The following is a 21,922-nucleotide window of genomic DNA, read 5'->3' on the forward strand; positions in this document are numbered from 1 at the left end:
TAGTAAAAGTGGCAGGAAGGGAACCATGATGTGTTCTGAATGGACCAGAGTGCTGATGTTTGGCACTTGTGCTGCCAGTTATGGGAGGAAGCTTTGCTTAGTTGTCAAGCACAACTTCTATCCTTTAATGTACTTGACTGATTTCAGGAGTCACCAGCAAAAGGAAAAGCTACTAATTCACAAAGCCAGACAGACAGGTTTTCTTCCAGGGTTTTATTTTTCTGTGGAATTGCAGTGATGGATGTATGCCAAAGCTCATTAATGCAAAAAAAAAAAGCATGTTAACAGTATGTTTAGAATCATAGTGAAGTCAAACTATAGTGTCAGTGTTAAATTCTTAAAGTGTAATGGTTTATGTGCAGGATCTCTATTTTAAGTATTATCCTGGTCTTTATACTGGTTCTATCAAAAACAATGTTGTGATGCTGTTTAGCATTTTTGTCTCAGTGCCACACTACGTGTACGGTATGTCACAACAAATGCTATTTCACATCTGTCTGATATTTTTTAAATACTGAAGCAACAAACAGTTTCGCCCTAGTTTTAACAATAAAAACAGTGTCCTAAACATAAATAAAAAAAAACATTGTTTTAACATAAATACAGTGTGCTACAATTGATAAAACCCATACAATGGAAAACTGAATGGTTAAAATAATAATGATATCCTTGGGCAAAGATTGCTTAACCATCAGGAAGGACAACTAAGGACTAAGCAGCAATATTTTTTATTTATTTGGAAGGTCAGCTATATCCCAGGGTCTTTATGCCATTGATCTGTTACAGTGAACTTCAAAAGATCATTGTCAGTCATTAGGACTAGTGCTTGCAGGCACTTAAAATGTCCTTGGAGTTGTTTGAAATCCTCACTTTTCAGCTGTTTTATTCTGTACAACCCCAGTCTCCAGCTTGTGGCACAATAGAAAAGGGAGTTTGGATGCTGTTGACTGCAGCCTCTTGTCTTGGAGCTTTCTGGTCACCGTTTCAGTCAGGGGATTTCCTCAGAAGAGTAGACGCACATCTCGGAAAACCCAGCATTTTGGCCTAATTCATCACACGACTCCTACTTCTAAGAATACCTGACTATTCGAAACTGAAAATGGAAATGCACTGCATAACTTTAGAGGGGGAGGGGGGTGGTACTTCCCACAATTACAGGATGCTCTTTACATGTGTGCGCAGTTTCAGATACTAGGGTTGCCAGAAAAGAGATCTATCTTGACTGTCTGTTACCAAAAAAGGTGACATACATATTTAGAAAGTATTTTTGGTAGTGTAGTTCTGATTTATACTCATTATTTTCATTCATTTTAACTGTATCACAGACAGCTGTGCACCAATTGTTACATTCACTGACTATCAAAAAAGCAACTTAAAAATAACCAGATGTAGTCATATGTGACATCATACTATCTAATTTGAGGCTATAAATCTTTGGTTTCCATTTTTTAAGATGTTAATTCCAAAACCAGAGCTTTTGTTCTTCTGTTCTTTTCAAACATTTCTTCCCCTAGCCTCACAATCACAACTAATTAGTTTGCTTCAGCTTAATTAATTGCCTTAGCGCTGCTCTGAGACATATTTGAATTAATTAATTGTATGTCTAGATCACAAGGATTAGGTGTCTTCTGAATATTGAAGTGATGCAGAATAATGATATAAAGAGGCTATCAAGTCATCAATTATTATTACATTTTTACTTACAATTTTCTCAGCAGGTGTGTTTCACATATTCTGAATTAAAATATCTGGTGAATACCCAAGAGACAGCTCCAATCATTAGGTTTTGATTTTAAAAAATCACTTGATCTGCACTACACAATTAGAAATGTATCTGCTGGTGATAAATGACAATGTGAATATACCTAGATCATAGAAACCAAACCATTATTATTTCGGGTGGGTAGCTGCGCCAGCATGTGTAGGCTGCAAAGGAACAAGTAATAGGTTTATTCCATGCTGAAAAGAGAAGAAAGAAAACACAACATTTTGGCTCACACCCGAAGAAGGCTTCACAGCCGAAACGTTGTGTTTTCTTTCTTCTCTTTTCAGCATGGAATAAACCTATTACTTGTTCCATTATGCAATTATTGTGGATATATTTAAATACTAGAAACTGACATAAACATAAAATATTTTTCATCATACTGCAGTATGTTTCAGGTTACATTTTTGTTTTTTCTATCCTAACCAGTGTGACTGTGAAATACAATTTCTTAGATTTTAGCTGAAACATGTATGCATGTGAAATGTGTGTACTTTAAATAGTTTTAACTCTAGTTTGCCGGAGTGGCAAAGAGAAATAGTAATAAAAAATATATAACTTTTAAAGGTAACTAATAATTCCTTCTGCTTCAAGACATGTTAGGCACAGTAGCCAGAATATGAATAAATCTACAGTCTGATTCACTTCAAATGACATAAGCACACTGATGTTCTCAACACATGCATTTTATTTGTCAATTTGTGGAATGTTGGTGGTGAGGTGAATGTACAGTATATTTCCTGTTTTGTAGAATGTTTCTGAACATTTAAGGTTCTGTCCTGATTATTAGTTAAAAATTAACAGGTGTCAATAAAAAAAAACTAACCACCAAAGTCAGTCGGAAATTCTTGGAGTTACAAATTATGATATGAGGATTCCACCAGACCAGTTAGGGGGATTAAACCAAGTATTATCTACTGTTGTCATATCTGGAATTTGCTGGTGCAATGAAGGTGAAACTAGATGTTAAAATTTGGAAAGGAAGTAAAAAAAAGCTAAAAAGCGCACAGTCAGCGTGTTGTTATTGAACCTGATAAACTGATTTTAGGTGCTAGAGGGGAATTTTGCCGTTTACAGTTCTTTGCTATTGGAGGCTTTTAAATGCTGACTTGATTTGAAGAATCCTGTTACACAAATATTTATTTTTCTAAGGGTGGTTAAATAACGTTTGTTGTGGTGTATGCGTTAGGGTACTGGCTATTTGCTTAAATCCCGCTGAGTGGAGGCATGAAGAGTCATCATTCTTCATTCTTACAAAGCAAGGCAGCCGGCGGAAAGTGAACCTTTCCGAGTTGGGGAAAAGGCAAATAAGGTGAAAGAGCATTGATCTGTCGGCTTTAGGACCCGGGAGAAAAAGGACTGTGTGACACAGGAGCAATAGAGAGACCAGGCTTGGGAGGTGTAGTGGAAGAACCAGCAAGAGAAACGGAGTAAATGAGAAGAATTTTGCAGACTATTGAAGGACATAGCAGCTTAATAAAACGCGTAGGGCGTCCATAATAATGACCCGAAGTCACTTGTGAAACCTTGGAGCAGGTAAAGTGTTGCATTTTTACTGATTGCTTTTGGTCTGTGCCCGAATGCAGCCATAGAGGCAAAATCCCATTGTAGTGAATGGGATGCGGCTATTTCTCACCCAGGCTGCCCTGGCTAGGCCCAGAGCACAGTCAAAAACTAGCAAAATAAGATAAAAATACATGTACTATATTCCGATTTCTTCAGCGCATTTTACTTTACGATATTTTCTACTTTATAACGAAGTTACTTCACTACCCAAACTTTGGTGTTCTGTTAGGCTTTACCGCTGAGAATTTAATTCTTGAAAAATTCTCTTGATTTTTAATTGGTCATTTTTTTTGTATTGTACACCGTCGTGATCGCTTCTGAGATGTCTAGGCCGATGGTTGTATCTCTCGCCTTTCTCTGCACTCTGTGGAAGTTTGAATTTAAACGCACATCTCCGAAGCCTCAGTTTGAATTTAAAAATCCACTCAGTGTTTGTTTCCTCACTTCACTGAGTAAAGTAAATACAGCTTCAGTAACAAGCGATTTAAAAGACAAACTTCAGTGGCCGTTTTGCAGATTTGTTCTCTCTCTTCAGAGCAACAGGAATCGATTTTCCGATATTGCCTTTGCATTTGGGTCTTTTCTAGAACGTGTCGCTTTAAGACCTTTTGCTTTTTACAACAGGCTTACATTTGTGCTGGCGTTTCTTATATAAAAAAGAAAGTATTTTGATGCGTCCGTGCAAGATATTGTTAGAATATATTTTTTCTTGAGATAAATATTTATATCTCAACTCTTATGTTTAAGGCTTGGCGCCATAAACATTTAATTAGGTAGCAATGCATTTTTTTCAAATACCAAAACAGTTGTCTTTATATCTGCAAATGTTTACGTCGTACGGTGGAATGCTACGTTTTGCTACTGCCTGACGTTTAGTGTAAATAATCGGTTTTATGAAGCGCTGTCTGGAAACGTTACTGACATCTTACGCCTATGCACGATCTCGAACCCTAACTTAATCTGAGTTAATTTCAGTTTTTGCAATAGACTGTTACCCAAGTTGAATAATAAGTGCTCGATAAATTATAGCCAAGATTTCTACTAAATAGCAAATTCACCATTGTCTTAGTTTTTCAGAAATGACGAAGAGTAATCACAGGGTTATGATAAATGACATTAGCACGTGGGCAGTAGAAGACAGGTCTCCCACAGCAGTACTGAAGTGTTGTTATATTAGAACGAGCTGTCTGATTCATTTTTTATTCGGCAATCCTGTAGTAAGTTCACGCTGGAGAACCTAAGGATTCTTGCCAATATCAACAAATGGGCTTTAAAATCCACAGCAGCTTTATCTCGAGAAAATCTGATAGTGAGAAAAAAACGAACATTATCAACCGTTTCTGTGATTGTACTTTTTGTTTCGTCGTACTATCGTGACAAACATAAAAATGGAGCACTCTTTAAAATTTTAGTCTGCAGTCTAGCACAATTTTCTCTACCACAATTACACTGCACTATCAAGTCAAATAAGTAACAACATGCTCAGTTTGCACATCAGCATTTTACTAATATTATTGCTTTATCAGTTATATCCCTTTTGAAACCTAACCCTATTAATGGCAAATAGCAAATTAGCTATAGTCATAAAGCAAAAAAACAAACAAACCTAAGTTCTCTTTTATGTGTTGCACTGTGCAGAAAGTAGCTATGTAGTGAATGTGGTCCAATATCAGTCAGGGAGGTACAGTGATGGAGGTTTCCATCAGAAAGGTGATGCAGCAGCATCATAATTAGTCTTACATCATGCAGTCATTTGAAAATTGTACAGTCCTTTTTGATTTGGAGAATGCCCATAAACCTGAGGAGTGCAACTAAGAAGTAGTTTCTGATAGACTGAGGATATTCACTCTTACGTTCTACATCTAAAATCAGACACTGGAGCCTCTTCAGAGGGATGTTAACATGTAACATCTGAGTCTTTGAGAGGCTATTTCAATTGAAATTGTGATAACTTCTTCATCTTTCAAGACCACAAGTCACACTCTTTTGTGACTTCCTACTCGGGGTGTCTCTGCTTTCTGCTTACATTCCCTGAAAATTATTTCAGTTTCATTAGAGGCTGAGTTCATTTGCATTAGCAAACAACAACCTGGATTTACCACAGGTACTCATCTGCATTTTTTTAGTTAGTGTGATGTGTTAAAAAGGATCCATTTGAAAGGTTCCTCTTTCCTCTATTGAGTAGACCAACTGAGGAATTTTGCCCATTTATATTTAAAAACAAGCCTTTCCAGTTTAAATTGCCTTCTCAGCTTTGGAAAGCTCAAAGCCATTTTCACCTCCCAGTCGGAGGCTGTGTATTATGACATTTACTTCTCACTAAATGGCCAGACAGTCTTCATCACTCACAGTGAATTGGAAGGATTTTTCTTTGTTGTGAAATCCTAGAATGCTGGGATAGCTCTGAGAGACTTTGGTGTAAAATACTGTCAATCCTGGTATAGTTTAAATTTGGGCCTTGAGAACTTTGCATGCAGCAGGCCTTTGTATTCACATTGCACATGATAGTAATAAATATTAGGAGGGTTTGCAGATGCATGTGTGTAACTAATTGGGTGTCATTTCTAAATCCCAGGAGCCTGGGTGCTACATTAGTGCTCCTCTATAAGCTTATCAAACTGAGTGCGTCGAAGACATGGACTGGATCTGTCCTCTCTACACCAATGTAGTACAGTGTGCCACCATTACCATAGTGATTTTAACTACCATGTAGCAGTAGCCTGACTGTAACAAAAGTAAAATACCCGCAAACTAATATTTAGCCTGTAGCTTTGCAAACTATTCATTAGGTTTTAGCAGCAGCTTTGCCGTCATACAGTTTAGAAGCTGAGTAAGGATGGGTCTGATCAGTCCTGGGATGCAGCTGGGATGTTACAGCTGTAAGAGGTGGAAAGGAATCAGTAGATTGCACTCCGGACTCTGGAACTGAATTTCGAAACCAGTGCTCCAATATGTTGACCAGGGTCACTGTGCTGTCAGAGGTGTCATCTTTCCTTAGAGATGTTAAACTTGGTTCTTTACTACAATTTTGTCATTAATTATCCCCTGACATTCACCTTAAGTGTAGGTTTGTAAACCATGGTGTCTTCATTAAATTCCACTCTGGACTTTCAAAGTCTGGCTTCCCTAAAGTTCCCACTTATTTCAGTTGGTGAAGCAACGTCTCACTTCTTCACCTGCTTTGTTGTGGTATGTGGTCAAGTGAATGGCGCACTTCAGTCATGAATGAATTGAGTCTTCTTCTCTTCCTGTGTGTACTTCTCTTCTTTGGGATGAGAAGTAGTCATTTTTATTAAGGATTTCTTAAGGAATTATTATAGTAATAAATTATTAGTCGGGTGCAAAACAGAACTATATTGGAACAAATAAAGATTTATTCCATACTCAAAAGAAAAGTGACACACTGTTTAGACTGTGGAGCCTTCTTCAGGTGTGTCTGAGAAAACAAAATTCATCAAATTTCCTCTTCCTAAAAGCTTTAGATAGATAGATACTTTATTGATCCCGTGAGGGAAATTGCAGTGCAACAGCAGCTTAACACACACAACACACAATAGTACAATACATACAATACAATACAAGAGTTACTCACAGTCCGGACACACAAGAGCAAACTAGAACAGAACAGTACACAGAAAATCGTATCACACATATGAATATAAATATAGATGTAACCATAGATATAAATATAAATGTATTGCACAGGTCCCTGGCCTATATTGCACAAAAGTGGTTGTAAATGGGGAAAAAAAAAAAAAAAAAGAGAACAGATGTAGCAGTAGATGTGTATATGCGTTTAGTCCAGAAACAGGTCACTGTCGATGTTGCCTCTGCCAAGACGCAAGGTGGATGCGTTGTACAGTCTTATGGCAGACGGCAAGAATGACCTCCTGTAGCGCTCCCTGTCGCACTGTGGATGAATCAGTCTATTGCTGAACGTGCTCTTCATTCCTGCAAGCCTGTCATAGAGGGGATGGGAGAAGTTGTCCATGATGGCCTCTAGTTTGGACATCATTCTCCTCTCAGCCACTACCTCCAAGGGGTCCAGGTCAGACCCAATGACAGAGCTTGCTCTCCTGATGAGCTTGTTCAGCCTTTTGGAATCTACTGCTCTAGTCCCAGAGCCCCAGCACACCACTGCGTAGAAAATTCTACTGTAAGCATACTCTTGTGTTTTAACAGATGTAGACTAGGGGATAAGATGTAAACTCCAGTGAAAGTACATTGCATGTAAAAGATGTCCACAGCAGTGTTTTTGCACCATGTTGACATCAGCTAGGTCCACTGCTCTTTGACAGTTGCCAACCAGACAAAATAAGCTTAGTGTGTATTTAGCCTCAGAAGTAAAGTTTCTGTAAAGCCTCTCAGGATGTATGACAAAAATCACCCTCTAATGTAGTGGTTCTTAACCTGAGGTGCACCCTGGGGGTGTGAAAGATACCAGATTTTTTTTAGAAAGTGAATAATTGAAAATACAAATTACTTAAATCAATGATTCTTTATAAGTAATGGGAGAACCAGAAGGGTGGAAACTTCAGTAAAGCTTAAGAACTACTGCTCTAAAAACGTTCTTTCCAGAAAAATAAGCAGAAAACATCTAATTTGCATGCACAGGCTGTGTTGTATAGTGGCATAATATTGTCATGAGAAACCCTGAGAGAGCGACACACGCGTATGTATTTTGTTGACTGGTGTAAGAATTTCTGGACAGGTTTTATTTTTAATGAGGGGAAGCCACAAGAAACCCATGTGACAGTTGAGGCCAAGCTTTTTTTCTGCTCAGGTATCTGTTTGGACACTGTTTGAATATAAGGGGGGAGGGGCTGAAAAATTTATGGACAACAGACTTTGTGGTATCATAGCAGTGTCTGCCAGGAAAGCAGGCCCAAATAGGAATAAAATAATGGAAAGAATAGGAAACATCAAGCATCGTACTGGAAAAATCGTTTTTATGAATTTAACCTCTGCGAATGATGACTTGTTTCCATGTAATGCTCAGAGTCGAATCATATCTGGATTTTGTCGCATGGTTAAAACAAAAGCCAGTCAACCACTGCAGTTTATTTGAATTTATTGTGCTACTTCACACAGTTTCACAGGAATGATTAGGAAAAATAGGTCTTTCTCAAATTAAAATGGCTAAACCTTTCCCCCCCACCCCCCATAATTACAGTGTTGAGTCATACCATGGGAATTAGGAATAGAGCACAAGAATTTCTTTTGGTCCAAGATTCTGTTGCCAGGGACTCAAGGCTGGGCATTTTCTTATCCCTTTGAAAAGAATTGAAAACTGCTCATTTTCTAAATGCTTTTAAGTTGCTCCCTCCTTCTTACAGAAGAGAAAGACCTTTAATCTTAAGTAACTTAACTTACGTGGTCTTACGTAATTAACAGTAGTATTTGAAATGTTATTCCCTTGTATTCCAGGAAAGCACTCTGTTTAGACATATACGATACAGAAGCACAGTGATAATTAGCTTAATCTTTTGTTGCCATTTAGTATTACCTTCCAGGTAGTAATATACTTTTCATTTAGTTATCTAAGATGAAAATCATATTCACCATCCCAGAGATTTGAATTACTGTGGCAGCATTACAGACTGTCGTACTCTTGACATCATAATTCATGGATTTCTGTAGGAGAACAGTTGCAATGCACGAGATTATGACTAATCATCCACTGATCAAAGTAAAAAAAAAAAAGTCATTCATGTCAAACTCTGTGGAACGTCTGTTTTAATCATTTATTTATAATTTATTTATGGCCTCCATTGCAGGCCATTGTTTAATTTCTGCGTGTCCTAAAATAATCAGAATGTCAGACTTATATTTCCATTTTAATAGACGTCACGAGAAATAATGCTACTAAGTTGTGCTGTGGAAATTTGAAATATTCCTTGCGTAATTGTATATTCAGAGTTTCAGGGTTACGAGCAAATTGATTTTGATTTGGCTTTTAATTGGAAAAATCATTTTCCCTGCCATTTCCATTTAGAGATGAAAGTTACAGAAATGTGTTTTAAGACCAGTTTCGCCTCATAACTGCTTGTGTCATTTCGCCACAGGTCAGAGGCTGTATATATTGCATAAGGCTTTAAAAGTCTTTTAAACAGGTTTGTTTTTTATATTTATATTTTATAAGATAATAAAGGTACACAAGATTCAGCGGAACGTGTGTGTGGAGATTCTCATGCTATCTCCCTCTATTCACATCACATGACTTTTTTTTCCTGTTACATTGCTGCGCTCTGCATTTGCTATGTAGTTGCTGATAGGAAAAGGTACTGCTGGTGTGTCTGCCCGCAGAATTCTAAATTAGGTCACAGACCGGAGCAGTATCAAAGAATTCCAGTCTGAGTCAGCAGCAAAGCTGCTAAGTCTTGACAGATTTAGAAAGCAGGTACCAAAAGGTGAGCCAAGTACAATATAGACTTAAGAAGTATTGCCGTCCCTACATCAGCAAGATCAATGTTGTGGATGTCTCCACTACCTGTTGTAAAAGGTATTTTGAATGTAGTGCACTGGACAGATACTGTAAATGCAGCTCAAGTGGGCCTGCATCAAGAGTGAATTTGCTGTTCATGTTTCCATAGTGTGTGGTAAACTGAAACCTTTGCATTTTTAATTGTTTTTGTCTGATCACAGGTTTTGATTGTAGATGGATTTGTCTGTGATTGCCTTTTAAAGTAAAATCAGGACAGCACAGAGGGGTTACAGTTAATGCTGCTGCTTCACAGCTCTTGGGCACCTTGTGTGGAGTTTGCAAGTTCTCCCTGCATCTGTGTGAGTTTTCTCTGGTTGCTGCGGTTTCCTTCCATCTCCCAGACCCATGCTAAGTAGGTTAATTGGTGTCTGTAAAGTGTTTGTGTCCTGTGGAGGGTGCAGCCATGTCTTGTGCTCTGTAGGTCATGCATAAGCTCCAAGCTGCTGTGACTCGTACCAGGAAAAGGTGATTATGTGGTAGTAGATGGATGTTTACATCCATCATACATATGCTGTTCGCATGCAGTTTAGTTTTTTACAGTTTCATATGGTTCTTATTTTTAAAACATTTTAAATTTGTAAACAATTTCCATGTAATATTAGCTATTTACATGTAGTGTGTTGGTGGTGATGTTAATCACTGGGAATTTTAATACTTAAGTCTTACTCCTTTCAGAACAAAGGCTACTGTTTCAGTTGTGCAGTGAGAACAGTGAAGGTTTCTCACACAGTTAATAGTTTTCTTTTGAACTTAATTAGGCAACTGTCAGCTAAAAAGGTATTTAGAGGAAAATAGGTCAAAAATAGACACTGAAAAGGGAAAAAATAGTTTTAAAATTACACAACAACCTCTTTTCTCTTATTAGCTTACAAATGCGCTCTCTTATTCGAGGTGGTCCATTTTAAACAGAGGGGATGGTGGTTGCTAAGTAACGCAACATTAAAACAAACAACACACTAAAAGCTGTAATTCAGAACTGTGCTAAACCAAAACTCCCTGTACATAGTCATTTGAATTCACAGGCTGGAGCAAGGATTTTGTTTGTATTTGATTATGTTAATGTGGCCAGTTTTATACTTATGGTTGTTGTTTATATCTATTCCAATATCTACAGTGCAAAAGTCATTGTGTATAGCATCTGTGTCAATGGAGTTGTTCTTTTTTGGACATCTGCCGTGAGGCCATATCAGAATTTCACGAGAGTGTGGTATTTGTTTTTTTTTAATTTACTGGTAGTTTATATTTGCCTGTTTACAAAAAATCAAATTAAAAAATGATGCTGTATAACTAAATGTAAATGTAAAATTCTTCATTTTTTTTTCCTTTTTGAGACCAGTGAAGAGGCACATCATTCTCCTTTGAGAGCAGTGAGGCAGCATTTGTAACATGGTGCAAAGCATGCATCTCAGATATACACCTTGTATTGTGTCCAGAGATGGCCACACAGTAGTAGTCTGTGACTTTCAGAGTTGACACCCTGTTGATGCCAGTTGTCATTTTGTCATTAATACCTCAGTACATTTATTGCAGTTACAACTAAGTTTACGCTCATGCTTTGTATATGGCCAAGGCCAAGTAGCCTTCCAGAAAGCCTGTAGTTGAGCAGTGTTTAAGGAATTGCTCTCTCTTATCTAGGCTGTCTTGATGAATGAAACACTTGATTGCAGTAAGATCTGTACTCCGATAATCCAGTCACAAGACGTGCATCATGATATTTTCTTGAATGGTCTCAAGAAACTATTTTCAACGATAAAACCTTGTCACCGTCTGCCTTACGTTCTTTGTGATACATTAGGTTTCACTTCTTAAGAGCTGCTCGCCATCCTGCATTATGCAGTGAAATTCTCATCAGAAATTTTGAATTAGTAACTCTTCCCACTAACATTTCACATCTAATTATGACCAGAGTTAAGTGAGTGTAGGGCTTTCCAGTAACGGTCATTGTGACCTCTTTGTCTGCTGTTTGTTTCATCTGAGTTTTTGATTATTTAATAAACCCTCGGCTTGACTATATAACCATTTACTTTTAACTTTCAGCTGTGCAACTGGAAGATTTTACATGTCCAGATTGTAAACTGTAACATTGTAGGAGCAGAGAACAATTTAAAATGTATGATCAGTCACATTAGCAGTCGAATTAAGTCACTTAAGTAACTTAAGAGTCCAGTTAGAATGAAAACCCACGGATGATGTGGGTGTGAGTACCTCCCATAGAACTTGAACTGACCCAGCAGTCTTCCACCGACCGAGTCCACCTCTGAGGTGAAAAGTGGGATTCGTTCTGTGAGAAGAGGATGTATTGAAAGTGAAAGCAAAATGAATTGCATGTCTTTCTACCGTGTAAGAAAAGCAATATGGTTCATTCAAAAGAAAGTTACTCTCCCCGTATTACCGAAATTGGCTACATTTGGAGAGACGGAAAATGGGGAAAGCAAAAATAAAAAAATCATCATTGTAGGCATGACGTATCTTATCTTGTTTATCAGCACTAGTGGAAAAACTGGTTATTTCAAAATTTAACCAGTTTAGCTCACGTGTTAGGTCATGTGAAGACTATTTAAAATATTTTTTTCTGCTGATGTATAAACTGAAATATATAATCACTTAAGAAGCTGCATCGGGTAGAAAAAACATAATTCTGTGTGTTCGGCACTGATGTGGCTTAGTGATAGATGGGAAACTTGCATGTGTTGTGTTTATTCAAAGTCTGTTCATAGAAGAATAGCTTAAGAACAGCAAAACGACAAATCCAAAGTGCTAGGAGCTGTAAAAGAGAGCTCCTTTTTGGTTCTGCATTAAAAAGGACTTCTGCAGCTGTCCTTGTGTCTTTTGTGAGATAAAGATTCACAGCAGTGGAAAACCCGGTTGGCTCAGAAATGAAAACAAAAATGTGAATGAATGAAGTGATTGCAGGCTTTTTTTTTTCTGGTTGCTCTGAGTCACACAGCCGTATCTCAGCCCGTGTGACCTCCTGTAAAGTGGAGGGTTATTCAAGTGCCTGGTGAACATTGGCAGCTGCCCAGTTTTTCCATAGCTCTCACACAGCAGCAGCAAGTAGAGTGATCACAGCACACAAAGTCCTTCATCCTGGCACATCACACATGTACTGTGCAGTACACTACGGAAAGCCAGGGAATACTCTAATCCTGCTGTTTGATCTGAATTTAACTTGGACTGGTGATTTATCAGAACTGTAGTATGACACGGTGGGACTTTTTGTGTTGTCAAATAACCAAGGGAACAGGTTGTTCCTTTCTGTGGGGACGGGAGAGTCGTGAAGCAGCAGTCTCTGTGAGACATTTGAAACCAGCTGTATAGAGCCTCCTTTTTGAACCCATGAAGGTCCTATGAAGTTTGAGCTTGCAAAATGCAAAACTTTTGTTGAGTTCTAAAGCAGTATTTACTCTATAATCCTTTAGTTGTGGCACCTTTTGAGATTTTCTCATGTGGTAATTGAGCTAACAGGCTATCAATAACACAGTAGTACACTTATAGGATGAGGTGGCCCATTAAGGATAGGTTAGTCATTGCGAAGTGATACTAATAGAAGCAGGAGGAATAATGTCTGTGTTGGTGGGCAAAGATGGCAGGACACTTTTTAACTTTAATATGGTTTGAATAAGGTAGCTGGAGTTGAGAACTGAAGCTGATTTTGCCAAGGGGTAAAAAGAAGTCCTCAGCTGGATTTTCATGGGATTGATTGAAATTACCATTTGAAATAATTACATTTAAAAAAGGGGTACAAATGAGTGAGGTCTTGGTAGCGTAATATAGGACTGCCTGTTTTCTGATACTTCTGACTTATTACTTGTTAAAGTAAAAGTGGTTTTCAGCTTATTGATAAAGTAAAATGAAATTTCACAGCCGAAATATTGCTAGTCATGTCATATTAAGTTGCTTCTTTGTTGTGTGCTGTGACGAAAAAATGAGGGTCATCGATAGTTTAGTGAACACAGATAATTTCCTGTAATGCAAATGCTGTCAAAATGCTACTTGTTTACCTTTCTGCGCACTGCATGCAGAAATGGGCCTCGCCCATTTTCTATATTGAATTGGTTCTTAACAGTTAATTTTGAAAGTGCTTGGTAATTGTAACAGAAGGACAAAATATATATACAACAAAAGAGTTCTTAGATTCATTAAAATTTTAAATGCAGCAATTGGAGTGCCATTTTCATTTTTCTTTTAAAGAGAAGGTGAATTTTTAAAATTCTCTCAGAGGGCTGGTTAGACATGGAGATAAGATGCACTGGTTAAACGGAAGAAAAGAAAACCAGAAAAACAAGCAATGCTGGATACCCAGGGAAGTTTATTAGTTCCCGAAGTGGATGTGGCCTTTTAACATGTTTGTATTGTGGCATATAAATATACAACAGTAGGTATGACTCAATCTCCTCTCTGTCGTTATGTGAACATTGAAGGAGAACATACCTATGCTTGTCGCCAAACGTGTACTCCTCTTAAAGTGTTACGTCTACGTGTAATCTAAGATGGGCATGGATCAGCATTCAAGAGGAAATGTTCTGTGAAATGATGCTTGCTGTCGAATGTTATCGGGAGTTGTCAGTAAAGCTAATACAGCACTCTTTGGAGGTAATATTTACAGGGCAGCAGAAAAACTATTCTGCAGCATTTTCTGTGCCCAGTGAAAAACTGCAATCTTCTGTTTAGTTCCTAGCAGAGATACTGGCTTTGGCACTAATGCCAAATAATTCTTATTGCCTGTATTAAGAATGAAAGGTCATAGCCTCTCCAGATTTTATCCTGGTAAAGTCTGTTTTAATGCAGTTAAGACCATGTGGAACAATATGTAAATCTGCATTCATTTTTTTTTCCACTGGAATTTAAAAATGCTTCAAATATTTAAATTGCAACAATATTTCAACAACTGTAGCTTTAGTCTTGTTTCTTTAATTTTGAAGCCTGTTTATGAACAGGAGCTCAGTTTAACATTTGTTTAGACATTTCTTCCATATTTACAGTTAAAGAGGAGTGGTTACGCTAACTGCTTAAAACTTTTTTAAGGGAACCCAGATTCTTGACACATACTAACATATGAAAGGTGACAAACCAGTGGAGTCCATTCAGTGCATCTAACTCATTTTATAGTCAGTAACTAATTGGTCTAATGATCTCATCCAGCTGTTTCTTAAAATTATCTAATATCGGCTTCAACAGCATGGTTAGGTAGCCTGTGCCATACGCCCACAACCCTCTGGGTGAGAAATATCTCCTGTTCTCATGTTTAAATGCACTTTCATGTACTAAGAGTGAACAATTTTGGGCCATGTTTTGAAAACCAAGCAAATAATGAAGTTTATTTTCTTCTTCTGCCTCTCACATTTCTCTGTGTGAATGCCTTAGTTTGGATCAGTAATAATTCACAACATCATAATAACCACCTCTGTTGCAAAAAGCTACCTTTAGGTTCTAGGTTCATAAGAAAGGAATAAGCCCCAGCCTTGTGATGTGACTTATTGACAGTCTATCAATAGGTCAGTACAATGTGTTGTTTCCTGTTGGTGTAGCTTGTCAGTAAAAATAAAATAGACTTCCAACAAAAGTGAATTGTGATGAAGGATGGGACAGGTTTCCATAGAATTTTCTATAGTCGCAGTTGGATTTTAACAGTACCCCATTATTTAAATTAATTTACAACTATTTAAAATAAATCAATATTGTCATCATCAGCCAAAATGATAATTTCCTTGGATGAAAGCCTGTTCAAATTATTACACTGCTGTCATAATTAATTTCCATCTACTGCAAAAGACTTCATTTAATCCTTGGTAAGCGTTTTGAGAAGGTCGTGTTTTTTAGTTTCTTGTGATCCCGTTCACCATAATTTGTTTTAGCAAGGCTAAATTAACAACTTTTCTTTTGTGCTTTAAGAATAAACATTTTAAACACGGATGATTTTTTCAAGTTATGGATAAGTCTTACATTATACTGTTTCTCTAAGGAGTGCAAAAGGTTACTTGGGTGTTAATATGTGGATGGAAGGGAAATGTTTGACCTGAACCTGGGGTTAATTTTTATTTTTGTCCTTTGTGGTTTAATCCAATAGATTACTAAAGGAACAGGCTTCTCCAGTGTTTCCTCCTTGGTTTGAGCACAGAACAGAATTGGACAGAGGCGTCTTCCAGAAGACTGTCTGAACACTTATCCCCGTGGGCCAATATGAATGAGGTTGTGATTGTGAAGGAGGGATGGCTTCACAAACGAGGTAATTTCCTCTGTCCTTTTCCATGAACTTTAACTTGTTTTACAATAAACTAAACTTTTTATAAACCTTTGCATTCAACTAGACTTTTTACTACATTACTTTGTAGTCACTTGGAAGTAACTCGGGCTTTCAGGAGATTTACTCGATATGTAAAGTAGCTTCTCACAAAAGTAGAGTAGAGTGTGAGATTGTTTAAAATAACCATCATGCTGAGTTTGGCATGTCTAGGAAGCAGAGAGTAGGTTTGTTACACAAACTGCACATTGTTAAGATGAGAACTGTTTCTAAGTAGTTGTGAATCTGTTACATTGTGGAAATGCAGGACATTGAATTTCACCATTCTTTGCTGACTATTTAGCAGACAGTAAATGTGTTGCATACACTGCAACATCACAGTACTAAGAAGCTGGAAAAAAATTGTAACTACTTGTGCATCACTTAGATGAAATGCAGAATATTGAAATTGACCATTATGTGCTGAATTAATCTGTCTTTGGTGCAGATGGCCCTAAACACCTGTTGAATGGTTGACAACATTTTGAAAGGATATTCATGTTATAAGAAATTCATACAGCCTTTAAAGAACCAATTTAAAATGCATATTTTTTCTCTGTGAGCCTAAACCTATTTTTTTATTTTCTGTATATTTAAATATGTACATTACTTCATTACTTATGAGAAAAATAAGGTAATGTAAAATAGGCTTGAAGAGATGCCATTTGTGTCTTGCTTTGCTGCCTTAGAGTTTTTCTGTTGGTTCTAATTGCTTTGATTTTATACCTTTGTTTTGGTTTTGTGATTATCTGTATGACTTAAACCAATATAAATGGATGGAAATTAAGGAGGATTACTAAGAGCAAAATGTTGTCCATTGTAATTTCATCATCAAGGACATGCAGAATCAAAAAATGGCTGGTCACCTAATTTTGTTTCTATTATATATATAAATGACCTGATTATTCATTTAATGGTTGTCTTCCCCTTTTAAATTCCAAACTGTTTATGCTGTGTGACTTGTTTCCATTTGACTCTCGGTGACTTCAGCCCCATTTGAGAAAAATTGCCATGAAAACGCCCAAAAACCTGAGTTTGTTAAGTTAATGTTAATTGAGGTTCTCTTTTGGCCTTAAGATAGAGTTGTCTTGTAGTACTTCTGGTAGACTGTTTTTGGTCCTGAATTATGTTTGCTGTAATCTAAGTGGGAGCATTCTGAAAAGGACTTTTCTGCCTAAAGGTAATGAAGAAAAGTAACTTAGCTATTCTTGGAATGAAAGGAATGGGTGGCTAAGATGAATTAGCTGGGTTGGACTGGTTGGGGATTGTAGGTGGTGGCTCTAAGAAATCATTGTAAAAGGAGTCACTCCAATGGTTAATGAAAAACTGAAGAAGGGTCCTGCCTGTTGACATGCACTGTGAAACACATCCCAGAGCATTTCTTTCTCCATGGACAAAGTGTCATTCTGGAAATGTCTTAACTGAAGCAGAACAGTTTGGCAAGTAGAAGCCTATGCAAAAACAGCAACTTGGAAACATAATGATATAAACTAGGCCTCAGTCTAAACAAGAGTTAATGGAAACCCAGGGCTGGAAGCCAGGCCTACCCATAATTTTCATAAAACTAAAACAAATCTTAGAAAAGCGAAGCTGTTGTTCTCTTGAAAAAGTCCTAGTTGGTGTTAGAAGTAATTTCCAGAATGATTGCTATGAAAAAGGTGTCTGTAACGTAATTTTATTCTCCATTTTCACATCATCAGTATTTTTTCAATTACTGGTGGACAAATTCCAACTTTTATTTGCTAATAATGAGGCTGTGTTTCCAGGCATTTCATTTTTCCTAAGGTTCAGAGTTACCTCCTAACAAATAAAGTTACAGTGCTGCACAACCATTTTAACTTTACATAATGGATGGTGTTCTTACTGGAAAATTCCATGGTATTTCTAAGATAATCTAGGATTCCTATCTGTTGTGTCTAAAATTGCTGGAAGCCGTTCTGCAGCAGTTTTGTGTAAAGTATATGCAGTCCATACGTTTTATTAGAATTAAATCCATCCATCCATCCATCCATTTTCTAACCTCTTCATTCGATTCAGGGTCACGGGGGAGCCAGATCCTGTCCTGGCAAGCACTGGGCGCAAGGCAGGATTCACCCTGGATTGTACTAGTCCGTTACAGTAGAATGAAATCACTTAAGGAAAAAAAAAAAATTTCAAGAAGAAGATAATATGTGGAAACAATATAAATCGTGCTGAATTATGCTGTCGATGCCCAGGCTGTAAGAAAGGGGATATAGCTGTGCAATTCAATACACGGCCATTGCTTACTCTATTGATACATCAGAATGGTATTTTATGAGGGCATTTCAGTTCAGCTTGGCACACAATTTAGTCACTAACATTTCTGGGCAAAAGAAGCCACATAATTGAATTCACAGTGGATGTATTATATGCAGTGGGAAAGCACCATATTTTGCCATTTTTATAGAAATATTCTAGTATAGTTTGAACAATGGAAGCAGACCAATACGTATGGTTTGGGACTTTTTTGCTACAGTATAACATCAGTTTGTGTCAACCTGCATCTAATAATTTAGCATTAGTTCTTTTCGGTGTTAGGCTTGCATTTTGTCATTTAGATGTGTTCTGCATGTGCAGGGTAACAGTAATAATACACACTAAAATACTTGGCAAGCTTTGGATAAATAATTATGTAGCCTTTGACAGTGTTCCCTCATGTTCAGTCTTTTACCTCTGACGCTGCTGTTTTGTGGTTCCTATAGTTTTCATTTGCTTGAAAACACTGAAAGAGATCACAGAACTAATTTCCCAGAAACAGTGCAGGCAATTTTATGTCGGCCTTACTTTACTCAGCTGTACTTGTTGACCACTTTACTGCAGTGCTGTGCGAATGATGATTATCACCATGGATGCAAGCAATCTTGAGGTTAGGCATTGTATTGTATAATTAAAAAAGGTTCCCTAAGCATGTAGAAATCCCCTACAATCAGATAGTATGCCATATAGCTTATGGTAGTTATCTTTTTGATGAAGATATAGCTTACATTGATGCTCAGTTAAGAAGTGTTTATTGTTGCTGACATTTCAGTTAACAGAGAAAAAAAACTACCAAGTTTTAAATATGACCCAATGAATTCAATGACATCAGTTACAACCAATAAAATTCTTGTCTTGTATGAAAATGAGTCTTACATGCTTTGATAGTATGTAATGCATCTTTATGGCATTGCTTATTGTAATAGAAATCTTGCTATGTTTTCATTTGATGTGAACAGCAAACGTTTCATGAACAGAACTCGCTGTTGAGAATTACAGTCCTATTGCCTGAAAGATAAAACACATTGCATTCTTTCCTAAAATAACTCCTTGGTAGGATTATGATTTGGTGTGGTTGTGTCTAACCTGTAGATCATTAATCATGATAATGGTAGAAAAATCTGGCTCAAATTAGGGTTTCATAAATTTTACTATACAAATGGTCTTTTTCCCATGGAAATGTCTGTTATGTTTGAATAAACTAAAACTACCTTCTTATGAATGAATTATACCATTCATTACCAAAAGGTCTTTCATAAAAATTCAGACGTAGGAAAATTGTTTTGGAGACTCATGAAAATGCCTCTAATGCACATTCAATCTTTGAAGACAAAAGGCCATTTGTTTGGTTTCTGAGAGATACTGAAATATTAAGCCTGACATACAGTTCTCAAGGTTTAATTTGACTTCTGACTGCAAGTTTAATCATGCATTTTATTTATAAGTGCTTTTAAAAAATTCAAAGCATCACAAATATTCACACTTAATGCACAAGAAATGTAGGTAAATCACAGTACAAGGACAAAAACAAACAATAACTGTACATTAAAAGCAAAAGTACAACATAAGTCTTCATGTGAGATGTAACAGTTTGATGTCTTGTATATAAGCATTATGATCTTAAAATCAAACCTATTACAGTGGGAGTTAATGCAGTTTATTCAGGACAGGAGGTTCTGAAGCAGAGGTTTTAACTTGCACTCACAGAAGAACAGTAAACTTTTATTATTAATAATAATTCAGCTGCAAATCTGGTTTCAGAGCTGAAACTAGGAACTCCCAAGTGATTAGAAAATAGTCTGGATTTAAACTGGTGCCTTCAAGTTGTAAGTGATTCAAGCTTTCCTTTACCTAGTATTCGGTTTACCTAAACCTTGAAGATGTAGCTTTTTTTCGGGACTTTACAACGTCTGACTTTTTGATTGAAAAGGTCTTTTATTCAGTGACAACAAAATGCATTTCCTCCATAGATTTAATAGTTATAGCTTATGTTTCCTTGGTTCTTTGCTAAAGATATATTGTAAGTGAGAAGAGACATCTAGGTATGGTTTTGTAAAGCATTTATCAAAATTTATACATGGTAAAAAACAGTTATGGGTGTCAGACATGGTATTTAATGTGTATTCATCAATGGATGAATGGCTTTCTAGAACTGACCCTGGACCAACAAAAGGGGAATGAGTACCAGCAGACAAGCTTCTCTGACCACCCACCTGTCAGTGCTATTCATGTTTTGGCTCATTGTGAACCCTGCAGTGCCTAACCACTGCTGGCCATCAGATGCTCAGAAAGGGGCAAGAATCATCATTTTGCCAAAAGCCCTTGCTAATTAAAACCCTTCCTGCCCCAGCCGTGCTCTGCCAATGGTACTCTGATGCTTGAGGATTCCTGATTACAGAGCCAGCTAGTGACCGAGTCTGAACCATAGAACTTAACCCTATCTTCAAGCAACTGCCTCTAATGGCTACTTTATTTCTTCATCTTATTATTCAGGGAGCATCTTAGGCCAGAGGTTAAGGTCTGGAATGCTGTAGGCGAGTTGTTCAGAAGAGAAAAGATGTAATTAGATGAGGCAGTGAGGTGTTTCAGGATCCTTCCAGGCAGATGTAGGCTGAGGCTGCACAAGCCCTTCTTTTGGAGAAAAAAAGTCTAAATTGGTTGGCAGAGTTGACAGTCCTGGTGGCAATAAAAGAGGTCTCCGCTTAAAAGGAATAGTGAAAATACACTGTGTTGTTTCAGATTCCAAGTAAGCAAGTGATAAAGTTCATGAGTTACTGTAATTGTTGTTTTTAAACTTCTGGTTACGTCGTGAACAAACCATTCAGAAGTGTTTGACCGCAGGAAGTCTCTGGCCTACACTTCTTTGTATACTAAACCTTACTAACCTCCACTTTAGGTTTTATATTTAAGGAAATAAGACAGGAAGGAAGGAGTGCTTTCTCTGTTCCTGCATATTTTTCCATTGTCCACTAAGGTACTGTATTTAACTGCAGTTGAAGCTCGAATAGTTGGTTTTGGACTTGAAAGAGGAGTGGTTCAAATTTAATTATATAGTCTCAGTATTATGTACATAAACATTACTTTTAGGACTTGTTCATTCTATTCTTTGTACAGTAACATAATTTTAAAGTAAATTATACCTTTAGGAAATACACCTTGTGTGCTTGCCTATCAAGAGTGGCTAACATGTAGAATAGCATGTAGTATATACATGTATTTTGGATCAAATTCTTCGCACATGAAAATTTTAGCCCTCATATATTATTTAGATTATTCTGTTATTTAGAGTCCCGTTTTTAAAAATGCAAAACTGGACCCTATGTAATGCTATATTTTTATATTCTGAAAGCAAGCATTGGGAATCAAAGAAACTGACGTTGTTGACCTTGTGAAAAGATTTTTTGCACATATGGCCGTGGTCAGGACCAGAACAACAGTTGACAGGCTCTGGCAGGAGCTGTTGAATGTTGTTTGGGGTATCAAGCAGTTTTGAACTATCAAATTGGATATTGAACTGAGATAATGTGAGATACTTTAAAAGCCACGATAC

The 21,922-nt window shown here is 37.1% G+C and overlaps 1 protein-coding gene across 1 annotated transcript in view; it reads left to right on the forward strand.

Moving 5' to 3' along the window:
* Nucleotides 1-2,990: 2,990 nt before the first annotated feature.
* Nucleotides 2,991-21,922, forward strand: part of akt1 (AKT serine/threonine kinase 1) — a 71,287-nt gene continuing 52,355 nt past the window's right edge. The window contains exons 1-2 of the mRNA XM_088648482.1: nt 2,991-3,301; nt 15,883-16,041. Coding sequence (XP_088504608.1) covers nt 15,996-16,041 — 46 coding nt within the window. The 5' untranslated portion in view covers nt 2,991-3,301; nt 15,883-15,995. The remainder of the gene's footprint in view (nt 3,302-15,882; nt 16,042-21,922) is intronic.

The sequence above is a fragment of the Lepisosteus platostomus genome, chromosome 10 (genome assembly GCF_059453375.1).
Source record: "Lepisosteus platostomus isolate fLepPlt1 chromosome 10, fLepPlt1.hap1, whole genome shotgun sequence".
Taxonomy (NCBI): domain Eukaryota; kingdom Metazoa; phylum Chordata; class Actinopteri; order Semionotiformes; family Lepisosteidae; genus Lepisosteus; species Lepisosteus platostomus.